Here is a 14,191-nt window from a genome sequence, read left to right as displayed (position 1 = left end):
TCTGAATGCTCCTAGCTATAGCATCACATTTATTTCCATTGCATTTTAGAATATTGGTAACACATTGCAAAGTTCTGGGTTAAGGGAATATGATTAACTATTCAAACAGAGATTAAAAAAAGAACCACGTTGTCTTTTTTTTAAACCAAAAAAGGCACTTCATAGTTCAATGCAACAGAAATCCTTACATGGTTCAAACAAGCGAGTCTTGTGTAGTAAAAAGGAATGAGCAGTGAGTAGGTGAGATACGTACAGTTGCTTCCCAGTGGGTTTCTATGGGGAAAATGGGAGTTAACTTGCTGTTCTTTATTTTAAATTTTAAAGTGTCTCTAATGTCACGGCCACAGCTTTTATGGTAGCAGCTGATTCATATAAATTTTATCCCCAGTTATGTAGGCCATAAATTCCCAGTTTGCTGGGATGGGGTTTGGGAGGAGGTGTTTATCCATGTATCTGCCAGCTTCGTTATCATATGCTGTACAAGTAGAGTAGATAATTGGAATATGGAATACATTACCACAAGTGGCTACTGAGGCCCAGTCAACCATGATAGGAAGGAATTCAGTGAGGCTTGAGGAAAAATATTAAAAGGATATGAGGAAAGAGCAGCATAATGGTGATAGCCCTGATGTGGAATGGTATAAGCACAATGTACCAAATGGCCCCCTCCTTTACCAAAATTTCTAAAATGCAGTGTACCTCACTAGAAAAAAACTGTGTAAATACTTAAGATGCCCTTTAATTATGTGGAGCGACTCGAGAACTGGGATTGTTCTCCTTAGAGCATGGAAGGTTATGGGGAGATTTAATAGGGATGCTCAAAATTATGAGGGGTTTTGATAGAGTAGGTAGGGAGAAACTGTTTCCACTGGCAGGCACGTCGATAACCAGAGGACACAGATTTAGGATAATTGGCAAAAAATCCAAGGGGGAAATGAGACATTTTTTTACGCATCAAGTTGTTATGATCTGGAATGCACTACCTGAAAGGGTGGTGGAAGTAGATTCAATAATAACTTTCAAAAGTGAATTGGATAAATACTTGAAAAGGAGAAATTTTCAGGGCTATGGGGAAAGAGCAGGTGAGTGGGATTAATTGGATAGCTCTTTCAAAGAGCTGGCACAGACAGATGGGCCAAATAACTTCCTTCTGTGCTGTTTGATTTTATGTTATATAATTTCTCAATAATCTGCAGTAATAACGTCACAAGAGAAGTTTATTGCCTTTCTGTAAGTGGTAGAAGACCGAGATAATGGAATTCTAATAGAAGTAAACTCTAAAATTGGAAATTGCAACTTAAAAAATTTTGAAGTGCACCCCTCACATGATTGGGATAAATTCTGTTTACTTTTATTTTGTGACTCATTAGCAGTTCATTGGCAGTTCAGGCAGGAAAAGATATAGCGAGTGTACCTCTGCAACTAGCAGTTAATAGTGTGTCTGTGTGCAGGCACTGGTTAACTTTGCTTATATTCTTAACCCTTCGGTTGAGGCATACTGACCTCCTACTGTGCACTAAAATGTACTTTCAGATTTTTGGCAACGTAAAGGTTTAATAGTAAGAATGCCAATAAAGCAGGGATACAATAGATATTAGAAATCAAACAGAAAATTCTGGAAATTACCAGGTCAGCATGTGAGGGAAAAAGACTGTTTACTGTTCAGGGCTGACCCTTGAGAAATTTGAACCAGCTTGCGAGGCCAACTTATTACAAAAAAAATATATTTTTAAACATTAAAAATGGGTGTTTGCATGCCCAAATGTGTTTCTGTTGCAGGTGCAAAAGGATCTTTTCCAAAAAAGGCAAAACACTGAGTGTTTCTGATCTGAAGCTAAAACTGAACAGCACTTTAAAATTTGCAGTGTTCCCTGACCAAATAACAGTTAACTAAGTAACCTGAGTTTGTGTTTTCTTAGCAATTGGGCTTTGTTACCTTACATGATATAAAATTCCCATCCTTGTAAAACAACATATTATCCCACATACTGTGACCAACACCATGGGAGGTACACTGTAATATATTCAGAATGGCATAGCAGACTGGTTGCTTCGTGGCTGCAACTTGAAGCTGACACGTACTCTGCAAAGTTCCCATTATAATAATTAAACTCTTAAGTGACTTCAGGCTATGTTTACTTAGACCCTCTGGCCTTAGAGCGACAGGTTAGGTTAAACAATTCCACCATAATGGCAGAATAATACATTGTGCATTCCATGGTATAGCGCTCATGTCTTCATAAAACAGCATATCATCCAGTGTACAGCGAGCAATGCCACAGGTCTGCTGGTATATTATAAAGATGGTACATACGTGCCCATTTCCTCTTGTCATGTCACATAATTACAGGCAAATTTATTCTAGGCAAATTTCTTGCAGCCAATTGGCTCATATGCAAATTTCTTGCAACAGTCTTTTTCTTAAAAGGAAGCCAGTTATTTGGAAGGTACAGAGAAACTACCCCAACAAGAGAAAATATCTTGGCATGGGAATTAGATTGTGTAACTCCTGATGACCTCAGCGATCATAGGAAATACAATTCATCGCAAGCGTTGAATCTTAAGAATGCAGAACAATTATGCCTCATGGCCTTAAAGTGATACACTCCTGCACTTTAGCAGCAGAATAATGTGTGCACTATGTGGCAGTATTCTCCTACCCATACAAAATAATGTGTCCTTTAGCTTTGAAAGCACTATAGTTTCTGCTTTTGATATCCACAGATCGTTTTCAAAAAAGATAAAATCTTGTGGTAAACATTGAAAGCTGCTTAGCATAATGACACGGGGATATTAAAAGAGCTTCTGCATTTTACAATAGCCCAAACTAAAATAACACTTAAAACAACAAGCATGTGTTTTATTAACGGAACCTACTCAGTGTGATATCGTTTGTATTTGAGAACGCAACCGATGTAACTCATTTACATTTTCAGCATTTTACCTCTCTTCCTGGAATAAATTTCATATTTAATAACAAATATATAGTGTATATCTTCGTGTAGATATAGATTAAAAATAGAAACTCTGCAGGGAGTTATTAAGTTAATATACTTTTGAAATTTAAATCTATCTATCTATGGGTTGCAGTGTCATCCAAGATGAGAACTTGAGAATGAGATGACCCCAGCAACTGTGCTAGTTTAATGCTTATGGTTTATAATATGTTCATTTCAAGATGTGTTATTTACTTCTAGTGTATACCCATTACCTTGTGTGTTAGGGTTGTAACAAACCCAGATGATCAAGTTTTCAGGACTTATTCTAAAACTTAAATTGCTATTGCAGCCGGAGGAAAGATTAAAATTGCAGCAGTGTGTGGGGTAGATGCAATCCAGAGATTGGAACAGTGGACATTGGGACATTTTGTTTCTCTGTCATCATCCTAGTGTCAAACTGAAATGTTAAATGAATTGCTTCTATTCCATTAACAGAGAGCAGCTTCAGCCAGGCCACCCAGAGACATCCTATTACAGCTCCAGGAGAGTCACCGGCTACTAAGAAAGCAGCACCTAGTGGCAACCAGGTGGGTGCACCACATACACCAATAGACATCATACCACCAGTTATAGCCCACTGTAGTCTCTCTCTCTTTGTCTCTACTGGCCAGGTGCGGTTGGTGAAATATTATTATCCCTTTGGGTAGAATGTGGTTGCTGTTTGTACAGGAGAATGATCAATCTGATCTTCATGTTGTTCCTTTCTCAAGTTAGTCAGCCATGGATCACCTTGTTACGCATGCCCAGTAAAGTTCTAATTAAGGGCTAATCTTCTATAAGTTAACTTTTCCACTGAAAGTGGATTGTAATATAATTAACTTTTTCATTAGCAAATCTCCCTTTTTACAAAAATCTACAGAGAACCTTGCCAGAAAGAGTTAAGGCCACAACTTTACGTTGTTTAAAATTAAAATTAAGAATGCCTCAGTATAGAATTTGAGATGATAAATGCTGTGAAACCTTCCACAAATACCCAAAGAGATGTCATAGTGGGGGGGGGGAGATCTGTATTATGGTGTGTATGTGCATCTTTGCCCTCACCAGAAAGAAGAGAATGGTGCAAAGCATCCCTGATGAGGGCTTGGGTTTAAAACAAAAAAAAACACACATGGGTGGGTAGAGAGGAAAAAAATTGTTACTTTTTTTTGTGCATTCTCTAAATAAACTGGAAAGATTCTCTAAACAAAACAGCACTCGTTAGCACAGCAGAATGTAGCTGCATTCAGTCCTCAAAAAGAGTTGCCGTCAAAAGTTTTCAGAAACCTACAACTGAGTGGAGTATCCTGATTTGCACACAGCCGCTTCACCACACACTTCCAACAGCTTTAAATTCTGCATCCGGGTAACTCGTCGCTCCAGCGTGTCACAAAGCATAAACAGAAGTTGTTCAGTTGGTCAAGGTTCGTTTGCCAGAGCTTGTAAGCCTTTTCCGATTTCTATTACAGATTCTCTTCAGTGCAGCATTAAAGTTTTTCCAGTTCTTCTAGAGAATACATATATGAAATTAATGTGTCTTTCTCTATTTGTTTTTTTTACTACGTCAAATGTCTCGATAGTTGAAAGGTCTGGTTTCAGAGAGATTTAGCCTTACTTTTTTTTCAAACTGAAAACAAACTTGTGTCTTTCTGCTATTTATTGTGTGACAACATGTAATGCCATGGTTTGTAATGTGTGAAAGTGATTGGTTAATAGGGTGTGCGCTATTGAATATTGGCACACCTCTGCGGAAACCTTAATAACGAACGCCACCTGCTGGATTATTTTGTTTAATTTTTTAAAAATTTAAAGCATTATATCAAAACATTACGTATTACTCCGCAATTCACAGCTGTCCGAAAAAACAGCGTCTCACTCCCCACTCTACACCTATGGCATTTTTGATGGCAACGCACTGCTAAGTTTTGAGGACCAAATGACAGAGGAACAAATTGCCAGCGATGAGCTTTTAGATGGAGCCAGACGGCACGTTAGTGTGACTGAGGAGGATCTTATTGGGCTCGAGGAGGAACGCAACGAGAAGAACACTCGCAAGCAGACAGACTGGGCAGTGAATATCCTAAAACAGTGGCTTATTGAAAAGGGCAGAGATGAAAAATTTGAAATTATGACAGTGGAAGAACTTAATAGTATTTTGAGAGAATTTTATGGCACGGTGAGGAATCATGACGGTAACACCTATAGCATTTCCAGCTACAAATCCATCCGGGCTGGTTTAAACAGGCACCTTAAGATGCCGCCTCATAGCCGGCAGATCTGCTTGATGCAGGATAAGGAATTCAGCAGTGCCAATAATGTGTTTCTGGGTGTGCTTAAGATACTAAGAAAACAAGGGAAGGATGAAACAAACCACCACCCCCCGATTAATGCGGCCGACCTTCGAAAGATTAGAACATCTGGTGTCCTGGGACTTCACACACCCCTTGCACTTGTGAACAAAGTCTGGTTTGACCTGCAGTTGCACTTTGCTAAGCGTGGACGGGAAATCCTTCGGGACCTCCCGCCGGACGCTTTTGTTATTAAGCGAGATCCAAATGGACGACGCTATGCAATGCTGAAGTATACTGGGAAAAGTAGAAGCCGTGAGGACCCATTGAAACTGGGCCGGATGTACGATATGCCAGGAGATGTAAACTGCCCAGTCACCTCACTTGAACTTTATATATCCAAGCTGCCACCAGATCCTCCTGCTTTCTACCTTCACCCCCTAAAGTTAACACCAGAGCAGTTACGAGAACAATCTGTCTGGTATAAACGGGAGCCAATGGGAGTAAATTATCTTGGAAGCATGATGCCTAGAATCAGTATTGCTGCCAGACTCTCCCAGAGGTACACCAACCATTCCCTCAGAACTACAACTGTTCGTCTCCTGTGCGACGCCGGCCTCGGAGCACGGGAGATCATGGCACTTACTGGCCACCGCTCAGAATCCAGTATTAGAAACTACTGGGGAGCTGCTGAATTTCAGTACCGGGCCTGGTCCGACATGTTAGACAATGCAGGATTCAACTACATTTACACAGCTCCGAGCTCTGTAGTACATGAACCGCAACCAGGAACTTCATCTTCCACAGGGAACATAGTGACTTTAAATCCCAACACGGTTTCCGGACAAAGTACTGGGATCATCTTGCAGAAGTGTGTCATAAAGCAGGAACCGCTAACATGAACTTGGAGTACTGTGAACAAAACTCAATAAGCTACACAAAAAAAATTTAAAATTAGTAATGTATTGTTTTAAAAGAAAAAAAATATATATATATAGATCTGAAATGAACAGCCGTAAAGTATGATAGTAATGCGATTTCAGTGTTATATTTAACGTGACTCTGAATGGGTCAATAAAAGTATTGGTTCTTTAAATTGAGCTTTTGATCAATAGAGGTTGGCTATTTTTTAAAAAAATTGACAAGTTGATTCTAATACCAGTGCTGTAATGAATCCCTGCTTTATCTGCTTTGGCTCAAAGACATATTTCGCCTGCTGTTAAATCTGCCCATTTAAAAGGGGACAGCAAAGATGATGAAGCAGGGAACCTGTTTTGAAGTCGACAGTGGATGCACAATCCACAGACTTGGAGGTCGAGATCTGGAAAAGCAGCGCCAAAGTTTTGCTGCTCCACCAGAGCTTTTGAAATGCCGAACCTTTGTTACAGCCCTAATCAAAATGCAGGAAGTTTGATGAGAATATCAATTCAGGATGGTAATTGATGGATGCAGCTACAGTGAAACCGGCATTTTAATTATAAAGCTTCTGGAAAAACAAAATCAGGCCAGCAGTGCAGTAAAATTTACAGCTCCACTTTGCGTTGGTTTGAATATAATATCAAACACCAGTCCCTTTATAGTGCTTGTTGCACAACACTGGTTGTACACAGAGGTCTGTGACACAACAAATGGATATCAGGCAGTTGCAACACCGCCTTTTCTTGCTATATCAACAAGGACCTGGAGTTAAACTGCCATCCCTGTTGGACATGAGGCTCCAAATGACATTGCTGCCATTTGGCATCTGTGCGTACCACTTGTGTAAGGAGATAGTTCAGGAACCTCCATGTAATGGGAGCAAAGGATATCCGTGTGACAGATTGGGAGTCACTTCCAGCTAATGGGACTTAAGAGAGATAGAATCCCTTTCTACCAGTGGGTGTTGAATATATTAAGTATCTGCCCAAATAGATTTATTTTTTCCTTTAGCTGTTTCAAACTCTGCTTCAATGGGGAAATCTCATTCATACAAATAAGATGAGCTTTATATTGCAAAAATAATCATATTTTACATCTTTCTTCTTGCAAAGAGCCATAAAATCAATAGAGGTTGGCTTTTTTTAAAAAATTGACAAGTTGATTCTAATACCAGTGCTGTAATGAATCCCTGCTTTATCTGCTTTGGCTCAAAGACATATTTCGCCTGCTGTTAAATCTGCCCATTTAATGATTTATTATAACTATATATCTGTAAACTAATATAAACTAAATGGTACAATTTAAAAGGGGGTGCAGGCACAGAGACCTGGGGGTTCGCATACTTTTGTTTATCTTTGAAGGTGGCAGGACAAATTGATCTTGCTGTTACAAAAGCATAAGGGATCCTTGACTTTATAAATAGAGGAATAGTACATAAGCAAGGAAATTATGCAAAACCTTCATAAATCACTGGTTCAGCCTCAGCTGGAATACCTTCAAAAATTGAAATAAATATATTTATATTTTTTAAATCAAAAGGTATACACACTTAAGATAGTGAGTTTGGAAAAACAATGACCAAGGTTTGAGACCTCTTTGTATTGGGGCGTGCTCTGAACTTTTAAATAACTCAGTTTGGTAGAGTAGTGGACACTGTACATGTTGATAACCTCTCTAACTACACTCCCATAGACTAACAGTGGCTACACGAGAGGGCAGGAAGAACATGCACTTTCACACCTGCAATAAACACCCTGTTAAAAAAAACACACAAAAATCAAAACTTAAAAATTGACATCAGTTAGCTGACTTCAAATATTAAGTTATAAAGTTAATCAACTTTTGAGACTGAAACAGCTTGGGTCCATAATAATAATTCTATAATATTTTAATAAACTTTCACTATTATATAAAACCAGGCTAACCTGAATTTGGATCAAGAATAAGATGTCAGTGTTTTGAGTTCGAACCTAATTCTGATTCGGAAGCTATTCTGAAGCACATTTCAGGTTGCAGTACCTAACCTCTGCCAGTCCAAGCTGCAGTTGGATTTATATGGTTTGCAAACGCCATCAGGTGATAAATTGGACACTAGACAACCCCCTTGTCTGTTAAGGCGCAGTCCGATCCCAAAGCACTGTATGCAAAAAAAAAGTCAAACCCCATGAGGGCACTGGTTAACCAAAGCAAGGGTGGTACTGCCTCTTTGTGGTATGAATAATTCTCTTTGTCTACTTGCAGGTTTCACTGTATGCTGCAATTAATGTGCTTTAATTCCTTCTCAAATGTATTTTTTTAACTGGCAACAATTAATCACTACCCTATATTCTACTTGAGAAACAATGGTCATTAGCCTTTTCGAAGACTGGTAGCATTTCCCCAGTCTATCGTTTGCCCCGCCTATTGCTTGCCCTGTCTATCACCCAGCTGTAATTAATTTGTAACATTCAGAATCTAATCATCTGTGCAAAAGTTACCTTGTTGAAGCTGTAAAAGATATTCAGTGCTTCAAAAAAAATGAAGTATTTGGGTTGCACTGCTGTAGGGAGCTGTGTTTCCACAGCTTTATTGGCTGCTATCTTAAATCTAGTGAGGGTTAATGGTTAGGGGACTGATGTACTATAAATATAAATGAGCTCTTTGTCACCTATCTTGATTATCATCTCTTCTAAAAGTATCAAGCATGACAAAGTAGAAAAGCCTACTCTTCCAAATGCCTTGTTTATACAGTTGATTAGAGGTGTGTAGGTGCAATATGGGTACTACAGTACAAAAGCAATTCTAAGATGTGTAAAAGAGGTTATAATTTAGGCCATTGTCCTTTTATTTTACAAGCAACCCTCTACCTCTGCTTTCCAGAGTTTTTTTTTCTCCCTTTTTAGGGCCCCATGGTGGCCATGCATATTCCCTGGCTGAGATTCCAGGCAGATAGCTTGTATTCTGACTTGTGTTAATGCTATGCTCCATTTGTGCCTTTATAGCACATCCGTAACGTGACTCCCCTATCTGTTCTCCACCTTTCAGGAATTTGCCTTGTGCTTTCCAACTGTGACGAGGCAGTTGATGTGTGGAGAATTGTGGGCGTAACTGCGTGGTGTTAGTTTGAACAGATCTGATATGTGAAATTGAGTCAATAGTATTAGTGTAAAATCATAATGTATACTCTGACATGCTAGTACAGTAGGGTCTTGTAATGCAGTAACCTTTTCCAAAATGTAAAATAATGCTGTAAATTCTGGCAGAACAGTGGGGGGCTACTATAAGTCAGTCATCTAAACTATAGAAAGTAAAGCAATGCAACACACATTAGGAGCTACTATTCCCATAGAATAGAATATACCCTAAGCTAGTGTACAGTCATACTGTACAATAGGGGCTGTTACTCAAATCGAAAGCTCTTCCTTGCCCCCTTTCTAAATTTTAGACAGTGACTGGATTTGCCAATTACAAGGGAGCTAAGCCTGGAGCCATCACAGTTTGGATGTTTAGAGTATACCAGTCTTTTTTTGAAGTACAGTGATACTGGGAGATCTTGATGACTTATTTTCACTGTTGCACTTCTACAGGTCGCAATGTATTCATTGCATCTCCTGCAATAGTTTCCACTCCCCAGTGTGCATCAGGGCTCCATCCATGACCACCTCCTTTTCTTCCTCTACCTTGCTGCCTCTCCGCCATTACTGTCAATTCCGCAACTGTTACGCTGTCTGATGGCCTGCCCAACATCAGGTCATAATTTCCTCCAGCTAAACATCAGCAAGACCAAAACCATCCTGTTGAGTTTCCACTGGAAATTCAGCACCTTAGCTCCTGATTGCATCCTGCTTGGTCAGGCTCAACCTGTCAGTGAACCCAGTCTTGGTGTCCTTCTCAACCCCAAGTTGAGCTACAAACCTCACATCCAATCCATCAGCAAGGCCACTCATTTCCAGCTCCCCATTATTGTTTGCCTCCATTTCTATCTCACTCCTATTGCCCCAAATGCCTCATTCATGCCTTTTGTTACCTCCAAACTCAACTTCTACAGTGCTCTCCCAGCTGAGTTCCTTCTACACTAATTCGAAAAAATCCAAAACTCTGCTGCCCATATCCTATCCCATACAAAGTCCCACTTGCTTATTGCTCCTTACCTCTCCAATCTCCCTCTTCTGTAGTGGCCCCTTTCAACCTCCTGCAGCCTTTTATTGAACTCTATGTCGACTGTGCATTCCCAGCCCAGCACCCCCCCACACACACACACACACACACACACACACACACACAAAAAAAACACCCTCCTCCACTACTGCATCAGTAACAAAGACTTTGTCATATGCATCCCTGCATTGGAATTTGCTTTATGAGCTCCTACATCTCTCAGTACCTTCAAAGGCCTCCTCAAAGCCTACTTGCTCAGCATTGCCTTTGGTCACCTCCCTGTACCCCTCAGTTCCTCCTGGGTGTTGTATTTTTTTCCCTCATGGGGAGCTCAGATTGCTGTGTGTATTTTTTTTTTAACCAAAGTAGTTAAGAGTATAGAAAAAATAAATCCAGAAAACTACTTTAAATTAAAGTATATGAGAAGAACAAGGAGAAACAGGTTCAAACTAGTAAACAAGTTTAGGATGGCCATTGGGAAGTTATTTACATAGTGATCAATACGTGGAATGGACTCCCAGAGAGAGTGGTGGAGGCAAAAACCCTGAATCATTTAAGAACCATTTGATGCTACAATGATGGATTTTAGTGTCTTTCTGGATGAATCAGCCAAGGTGGGCTGAATGGCCTCCCTCATCCATAATTGCCTTGTGAATAAGCCCCATGTTTTTATTGCTGGACTGACCTTTCCTGCAAGCTTTGCCCCCAATTAAGAGTTTAATTCCTATCTTTTATTCTTCATAAACTGTTCCATAATTTTTAAAAATTAACTGTTAGACATTCAGTAAATGAATTTCTCTTGATTCTTGAGTGTGCGTTTTAAAATAAGTAAAGGCCTTTCTGCAATGAAGGGGGCTAAATGATTAGCCCAGTTTGTTTGGCAGTTTTATAATCCAGCCTGTTTTGGAGAATTTGCATATTTATAGGCAAATAAGCACAGTAATTCCTTAGATAGCTTGTAGGAGTGTGGCAGTCCCTCATAAATTCATTGATTCAGTGTCCGAACTTGTGCATAATGACTGGTGTGTTGGGACTCTGTGTGATGGTGATAGTGTGTTGGAATTCTGTATAACAGAAAAGAATAGCGTGTTAGAACTGGGTGCGAATGGGAACAGTGTTGGAATTTTATTTAATAGAAAATATTGCTAAAAATATCATAATAAATAAAATGTTATAACGTACTAGTTGATCTCCTATGGCATCACAGGGCTTATAGAACAGGTGCAGTCTTTAGGTGCAGTAGTTAGAGCAGAAGCTAATTTCGCAGATGTAATTCAGTCACTGTTTTAAAGTCATACATTCTGTCCTAATTTTTATAATACTTAGATCTAATATTTATAGTTGAATAGCAAAGCTTATGGCAATTTGGGAAGTAAAGATGGTTGAAGTATAGGGGTTTCTCAGCAATACAGGCCATGGAGTTGAGAGATAAAAAACTGAGGTGCAGTGGCACCACCACTGGTGGGAGGGCATGTGATAATGTTCACATAGGCTGCTTTCATTAGAAATGTCAACATAGGAACTTACAGTGGAAAACTTGACACACATCTGTAACAGAAACGTGTCAAGAGGAAGTAGGGTTTTGTAGGCAGGAAATGCAGACAAATGTAAGATTTTTAATGATGGTTATATTATTTGTCATTGCACTTGCAGGGACAAAAGTGAATATATTTTTCAGTAAGTAGCTGGTAACACTAATCAAATGGAGTAGGGAAGCAATCATAATAAGCAGGGGTTTTTTTGTATTCTTTACAAAAAAGCAACTTTGAAAATAATAACATAGCCCAAGTTTTGTTTAATATTTATTTTCTGGGTATAGGGGATACTGACATGGCATCATTTATTGCCCAAAGGTGATGGCAGCATAGCAGTTTTTACAGCTGAGTGGCTTGCTAGTGCATTAAGTCAACCAACATAGTTTGGGACTGGAGTCACATGTAGGCCAGACCAGGTGGGGTAGCAAGTTCCCTTCCCAATGAAGGACATTGAACCAGTTGGTTTTATGACAATCCGGCAGCTCTCCTGATGCCAGCTCACTGAGACTTGAACTTGCAAGCTCTGGGTTGCTAATCCGGTACCATAACTACTACAGTATTGTACTGTAATGTGTTTCAACTAACTGGTGATCACACTCACTCTAAAATGCTCCCACTGTGTGCTAGAGCTTTCAATACTAAGAAACTGCGTGGAAGTCCTGATCCAGGCATGTAATTACTTAGAAAGCTGCAGTGGTTGCTATTTAATGAGATTAAATGCTGATGCTGGAAATCTGAACCAAAATCAGAAAATGCTGGGAACACTCAGCAGGTCGGGCAGCATCTGTGGAGAGAGTAGACAAGTTGACATTTCTGGTGTGGATCGTTCATCGGAAACCATTGTATTATATGATGAGATTTGAGTGATATGGGCATTGTGTACTATGTAACTATAGAGTAATGAAGGAATTGCTATTGTAGTTATTGTACTATACAGGTTTTGCTGGTCATAACTATGGAGGTAGTAACGAACCAGTGAGTTAGTCCAATTGGCTAATAATTTCATTTCTAGTGGTCATAGGACAAATAATTTGTGCACTCACCTCCAGCCCCGAATGTGGGTTTAGGATTGTTTCATTTATTAAAACTCTGGGAAATGCTACCTCAGTCATCAAAAGCTCAAAACATGATCGAATTTTTGGAGTTGATGTTTGAAAAATGACTGTCCTTTTGTAATTTTTTCCATCCTCTCAATGGTTCTTTAGTTATTTGTTGCCAGTTTTAAAAAAAAATTATATGTATTGTGATAAATTTTTCACCCCAAACTAATAATGAGTAAGAAGGTGTATATTAGCAAATAATGCGCAGGGCCAGTAGAACAGCCTGCCCTGTCTGTGTTCCCATGCAGTGTATTTTCTGGTCTGTAATCTGTGCACGAGAGGTTTATTAACCTGAACAAGAGATCAGGGCTTTAAGAAGGCTTGGGTGGTTGGAAGTGAACTACAACATTTTCTTGTCCAAAAAAAATTGTTTCCCAGAACAAAAAATCATGTGCATATTGAGTGAAGGAACTCCTCCAGATTAAAGTTATCCTTAAAATGAATGGTGGTGTGTTTTAGCAGTAATCACAATAGCAAACCACTGCATATTATAAGATTCATTTCATGAAGCCCTCATGTCATAGATAATGCAATGCTATACAAATTTTCCACAGGAGCACCCTGCACAGGTCAATACCCTTATACTATAACATTACACATGTTTTATCCTAAAGTACATTATTGCTAAAAGAAGGGGAATTTCTTTTATCATTTAAAAACTGTCAAAAGTCAAATCTGCTATATCACCAGGCTGTGGAAAATCCCTATATTAGACAGCGTAATCGGACATTAACCCCTGGAAGTATCAAAGGATGGGGATTGGTTCTGTTATAATTTTCCTTCTAAATGAGCAGCATTATAACAAAAATGCTAAGTTAGGAATTGATAGCCACTCTTGGGTTGTACTGGGTACTCTATTTCAAATTTGATTCATTTTCATAAAATAGAACTGCTCCTACCTTGAACAAAACATTCATTTAAACAGTATTAGTTTGATTTAACAAGCTGGGCAGCTTTCAAAGGGTTAAATATTCAGTAGGTATTCCTTTTGGCAGGATTCATTGCTGGTTCCATTTGGGGTTCATGCACTCGTTCGAAGTCCCAAAATGTTGCTGCCCAATCTTCCATTTTGAGGATCTTGAATGGCTGCCTGTTCATTCATCGCTGCTCAGTGGTAACTGGATTGGGAGAGAGTCCCAACCTCCCCCTATTGCCATTGTTTATTTCTGGCCTTGAGTTGTGTCTGAGGCACCATTTTTTGTGCAGTTTATAGCAAAATAACAGTTGGGTGCTGCTTG

The 14,191-nt window shown here is 39.3% G+C and overlaps 1 protein-coding gene across 4 annotated transcripts in view; it reads left to right on the top strand.

Moving 5' to 3' along the window:
• LOC137305688 (activating transcription factor 7-interacting protein 1-like) overlaps nucleotides 1-14,191 on the top strand; it is a 166,571-nt gene that overhangs the window by 128,564 nt on the left and 23,816 nt on the right. For 3 of the 4 annotated variants that reach the window (XM_067974598.1, XM_067974597.1, XM_067974596.1), the window contains exon 10: nucleotides 3,435-3,526. In XM_067974598.1, the coding sequence (XP_067830699.1) occupies nucleotides 3,435-3,526 (92 nt within the window). Of the gene's footprint in view, nucleotides 1-3,434; nucleotides 3,527-4,827; nucleotides 6,295-14,191 lie in introns of those variants that run through there. The other variant, XM_067974595.1, reaches the window with a different exon arrangement.

This window comes from Heptranchias perlo, chromosome 40 (assembly GCF_035084215.1).
Source record: "Heptranchias perlo isolate sHepPer1 chromosome 40, sHepPer1.hap1, whole genome shotgun sequence".
Taxonomy (NCBI): Eukaryota; Metazoa; Chordata; class Chondrichthyes; order Hexanchiformes; family Hexanchidae; genus Heptranchias; species Heptranchias perlo.
Note: the sequence above shows the minus strand (reverse complement) of the source record. Positions and strands in the feature narration are given on the sequence as shown.